Below are 5,142 nucleotides of genomic sequence, written 5' to 3' on the forward strand. Positions count from 1 at the left end.
AGGCAACTCAAATTCGTAGGAAAATAATTTTTATCTGCTTTTAGACTTGAAATTTTTAATTGTACCTGAACCATAAACATGATATTTTGGTAAACTGTCAAGTTTATAATATAAAAGTCAAGGTCACTTGATTTTTAGTTCCATCTCAATTTCAATTTCATTGATATGAAAACTATGATGGTTTTTTTCCCCCCCAAGTTTGAGTTTTGATTTGCTTAAAACAAAATCATTTAATATGACAATGTGTACCTCTTTCAACAAATTCATGAATGGCTTTGGCTGCCATAATATTTTTGATAACGTTAGCATTTAACCCAGAATGATAATGTATACATACATGTAACAAGTAAAGTTTCTGTAAGGTAAAATGATTTGAGGTATACTTGGTGCTGAAGAAAATTTTGTGTATAATATTTCAGATGAATCATCATCCCAAGGAGTTAAGGTAAAGGATTCATGCATTGAATTGTTTAATCCAGAAGAATAAATGTAAAGCTAAATGGCAAATTAGTGGTGCAAAAAGAAAATTCATCAGCATACAAGGAGTTAAGGTAAAGGTAATTTTTAACACTAATTTTCCATCTACAGCATTGCTTTTCATGCATTGAATTGTTTATTATACCGAAACAAGCAATAATATTTTATTGAATGAACGTAAACTTTCAATATTCGGCACTGCTCTCAAATTCACTTTTAAAGGTAAAATTACTGAAACCCTTTGGCACATCACTAATGAATAATTTTGTGATGTAAACCAGGCTTCTTTGACGTTTACTTCTCTAGGGATTTTTTTTCAACGAACATAAATTATATTGTGGGAAAATGCATTACTTATCTGAAAAGATGGAATATGATTAAAAGCATGCTGACAACTGTGAAATATGAAGTTTTATGGCCCGATCATGTGATGATCTAGAACCAATCAGATAACGCATTGTGTAGATTAATAATAATGAGATGTAATAATATCTTATATACATGTATTCTTATTTTACAGAAAGGTAGGTTTGAACAGAGATTGGTGTGGCTCTATAAAGTACTACACACACTGTAGACAGACATGGGCTGTGGAAAACTTTTTAGCCACACCCCTCCTCCACTACTGCCCCAAGCAGAATTCCTTCTCATATGATGCATATCATATAAGAAATATGTTGGCAGTTTTAGACTACAATAACCATGTTGGAAGGGCAGTGCGTGTCACAGAGGATGGTCAACCCTATGCTCAAGCACAGGTGTCAAGACGGACCAAACAGTGGGTTGCCTATGAGAAGAAGTGCCCAAAAGACTTCAAATATATTCCAGGCAAGGATCCTTTTTAGTATTACAAATCCATTTTTATGGATTAGTAAAATAATTTTAGATTGATTGATATACATGTAGATATTGAAAGCCATAATATCCAAAGGATTTGACTTATCTTTTTTTCCCTATACATTGTAACTGCCCATCTATTATTGTTTGTTGAATAGCTTTAAAATGAATACCATATATCCTTCTTTTGTGGTGATCTATTTTTTGCTTTTTTTCTTATCATTTTTAATTAGCAAAATATTAAACACCCAGAAATTATTCCAGCTATAATGTAACATAAAAGCATTACACTTTTAAAAAAAAAAAAATCTTCAATCGTAAAAAATAACTTGCTCAAAATAAAAACTGTACTTATCTACCAATTTTCGCAAAATTTCTAACACACAAAAAACCCCGGATATACAGAATACTGGTATAACATGATTGTACAGTGTATTCTCTTTTTTAAATTCAGAACTGATGTCTGTGTGCTTAAGAGAGACGTATGGTAAACCGTTGTAAACCTACACGAACAGTGACAAGGAAATAAGTTTAAGGTCTTCTCAGCCTAACCTCTCTGGAATGATCACTCCATCCTCAAAGACTCTCTTAGCATGTATGAAAAGCAGGAAAAAATAAGGTAATGCATGTTGAATTTTGGTTGGTAATTTATAAGCAAATACTCTTTGTAACTTGATGTGTAATAAATCAATTTGGATAGCATTGATATAGATATAACATAATTTAACAAACATCAATCATTCAATATATCATATGGGCCCAATAATCATAACTATGTCTAAACATAAGTAGGTACATGTTGCTCAGTCAGAATCTGAATATGCAGAATGGTACCCAGTGTATTGTCTGTTACTCTGGGGGAACCTAAGGCGAACTGTATGTGTTACACAGGCTGGTACTGGAATGCGTCTTCCAGCACCAAGACGGCCATGTTGCCACAAGATAAAGTTTCTGTAAGCCTGGTTTCTAAATTTGGACATGCAAAAGCTAGGGTCCTGGTTGGTTTGGAAGCTCCAATTCAAGATGTTGGCAATCTCCAGCACATCATGCCTCAAGCAGAGATTGCGGAAATCAGGCTTTGATGTAACGCATGAAGATTGCCTGCAGCAGATGTTCATGCGGGGGTCCTCATAAATCTGACATCCTCCACATGAACACCATGGCACACTTGAATTGGAGCTGCCTGAAACCTGTCCAGAACCATGTTGCTGTCCAATTATGAAAGGCTGCATTAATTCAGGGCAAGCTGTAATAGCTCTCTTCAGCCTTGTCCTCATTTCATCTGCGGACATGTTGTCAACTGCAGCCTAAAAGTAAAATTGAATATGACAGTAAATGTTTTGAACATTAAAAGTTACTACAGCAAAACTCTTTTAATTTGAACACAGATACCAGGTTTTGCAAATTTACGGATATAGCGAAGTCATCTTGGATCCCCAGATATATAAATTTAGTGACTTTCTTATACGATTATAACGAATTACGGATATAGCAAAGTAATTTTACAGGTCCCAGCGATTTCGCTCTAACCGAGTTTTAATGTACATGTATATGAATACTATGACAATATATCTAAGACTACCATGAGATTGACACATTCCACCTCATCTCTTGTATTTTCAGGAGATGCCTGGGCTGCCATAACCTCATTCCTGCTGGGCTGGTCTTCATTCTTGGCATTTCGTGCACTATTTGCAGCATATGGATGGAGACGAACCTGAAAGAGAAAATGTGAAAGATTCAAAATAATAATATTCCCTTTCGATCTAGGAGGACCTCAACGTGGTGGAAGGGTGAACATCATAAAATAGATGGCCAACACTCCTAGGATGAACGCCAAGTTGTAACACTTACTGTAGCATTTGTCTTAAACTGACATATCGGATTCATGCAATTAGTGCAGCCTCTCCTTTTGCAGGCACAGCTCTTCCATTTGCCTCGATTTTCACAAGGACAGCATTTCTACAAGAAGGAAAGCATTCAAGGATATTTTTAAAAACAATTTCATATTGTAAGTGCTTTATAAAACATACCAGGTAATAAATATTAAACAAGAGACTGTGTATTTTAATATTTTCATGATGATTAAAACAAAGGTGTTAGGCCAAGCTTAAAAATGTTTGCATTGCCTACCTATAATATCTAGGGAGGGTAGGTAAGAAGATTTTTTTGCACCTTTCACATTTTCAGTGCATAACAAAAATTGGTGCACTGAACATAAAAAAGCCCCACTTATTAGAAACCAGTGATTGAAAATGAAAAAATAAAAAACAGAAAATGAAAAAGTTTCAATATCCCGAAAACTTGAAAAGAAATTTGGGTCATTCCTTTTTTTAGTGGATTGGTAGGCAATTGCAAACAAATTTTTATTGAAGGCCTAACATTTATTATTTAAAAGCAAAGGTGTAAAATATATTACATAGATCTGTACACATAGGCAGGTCCAGGAATTTTTTATGGGGGAGTCTACTGTATAGTTTGAAAGTTTTTTCATCCAGTTGCAACCCTTTATTATGGTGTAACCCCCTTTATTTTAAAATTTATGTGTAAAATGTAAAGATTTCAAAGACCTTATTCAGAATTTCATTTTTTAAAAAGTGAATAAAAATAAAATTACATTTAAAATCATAATAAATGTGGAAAGGAAACAAATTTTAAATTGAAATATTTTTTTGTTAAGAAATGATGACAATTATGAAATTGTGTCTTTTCACAGTATAATACCCCTGCAGGTACAGTTTTAGCATTCAATCATCACATTTTGTTGAGTATCCATTTGTGACCTAAAAACATCTTGAATTTCTATAAAATACAGGGCTAATGGTAACTTAAATCTTTGGTGCCACATTATCTTTAAGGGGAAGATGATGAATTTCAATAGTAAAAACAACTCTAAGGAATTTTGAGTTGAAACCCTATAAAAACTTCCTAACTTGGTCCAGATTCATTTTTTTAAAATCATTGCTTCCTTGTTACATTAGAGATCAACCAAAATTAGTTACATAAGGAAGCAAGGTGTCTGAAAGTCCTGACCCAATTTAATCCCCCTCCTCCAAATAGTTGATACCAAGATTTAATTTTATATTAAAACAACACTCTTTTAATAAAGATTGAAAATTTATTAAATAATATGACCTAAATATGAAAACTGCAAATATTTTATACAAGGGAACAAATGCAAAGAAATGATTGCAAAGTTAAAGAACCCCTCGAAAAAAAATTATTGCAAATGACTTCTTTTGTAAAGTTCATAAATACTTTAAATCAATCTTGGTATTCCTTTTCTCTTATTTCATATGTTTGTTGTTTTATTCATTTGACTTGCAATAATTCAGTGAAATGACAATTAACTCGATATTTGAAACAAACGGATTTTCAATTACTATTCACATATGAAAAAAGGTGAAAGAATATATTTGAATTTGAAGTGTCATCATTTATACAGGTTGGGACCAATTGCCCAAATGGGATATAATAGTCCGTTTGGGATATAATATCCCAATTGGGCTATAAATTTACAATGCAAAAAATGATGCGGATTTATGATATTTATTTCCAAAATAAAAATTTTCATTTTTTTGCACTGTAAATCTATAGTGCATTTGGATATTATATCCCAAACGGACTATTATATCCCATTTGGGCAATTGGTCTTAACCTGTTATATAGTCTTTCAGGTTGTCTATCTATAGAATATATTTTTAACTTTAGTTTAATAATTACTTCTTAAAAGTTCAATGAATAGAAAATTATAGGTGTATAGAAAAAGAGAGAATACATTTCATAATGCAAAACTTGAAGAAATGGAGCCGCCTATATATTTATATT

At 32.6% G+C, this 5,142-nt stretch overlaps 1 protein-coding gene and 1 pseudogene across 1 annotated transcript; one reads left to right on the top strand and one right to left on the bottom strand.

Moving 5' to 3' along the window:
* The first annotated feature begins 479 nt into the window (after nt 1–479).
* Nucleotides 480–1,932, top strand: LOC134236408 (uncharacterized; annotated as a pseudogene).
* A 115-nt stretch (nt 1,933–2,047) lies between these two features.
* LOC134236500 (uncharacterized) lies at nt 2,048–3,204 on the bottom strand. Its single transcript, XM_062718712.1, has 3 exons — nt 3,169–3,204; nt 2,897–3,031; nt 2,048–2,621 (listed from the first exon to the last, which is right to left on the bottom strand). The coding sequence occupies exons 1-3, from the start codon at nt 3,202–3,204 to the stop codon at nt 2,118–2,120; spliced, it is 675 nt and encodes a 224-aa protein (XP_062574696.1). The 3' UTR covers nt 2,048–2,117.
* Between the last annotated feature and the right edge of the window lie 1,938 nt (nt 3,205–5,142).

This window comes from Saccostrea cucullata, unplaced genomic scaffold (genome assembly GCF_032062105.1).
Source record: "Saccostrea cucullata isolate Sc308-1 unplaced genomic scaffold, CSIRO_AGI_Scuc_v1 ctg15792, whole genome shotgun sequence".
NCBI lineage: Eukaryota > Metazoa > Mollusca > Bivalvia > Ostreida > Ostreidae > Saccostrea > Saccostrea cuccullata.

Coding starts and splice junctions, on each gene's coding strand:
- LOC134236500 (XM_062718712.1), bottom strand. CDS start 3,204: ATGAATCCGATATGTCAGTTTAAGACAAATGCTACA. Junction 3,032..3,168: donor AGTTTAAGACAAATGCTACA/GTAAGTGTTACA, acceptor TTTCTCTTTCAG/GTTCGTCTCCATCCATATGC. Junction 2,622..2,896: donor TGGAATGTGTCAATCTCATG/GTAGTCTTAGAT, acceptor TTTTACTTTTAG/GCTGCAGTTGACAACATGTC.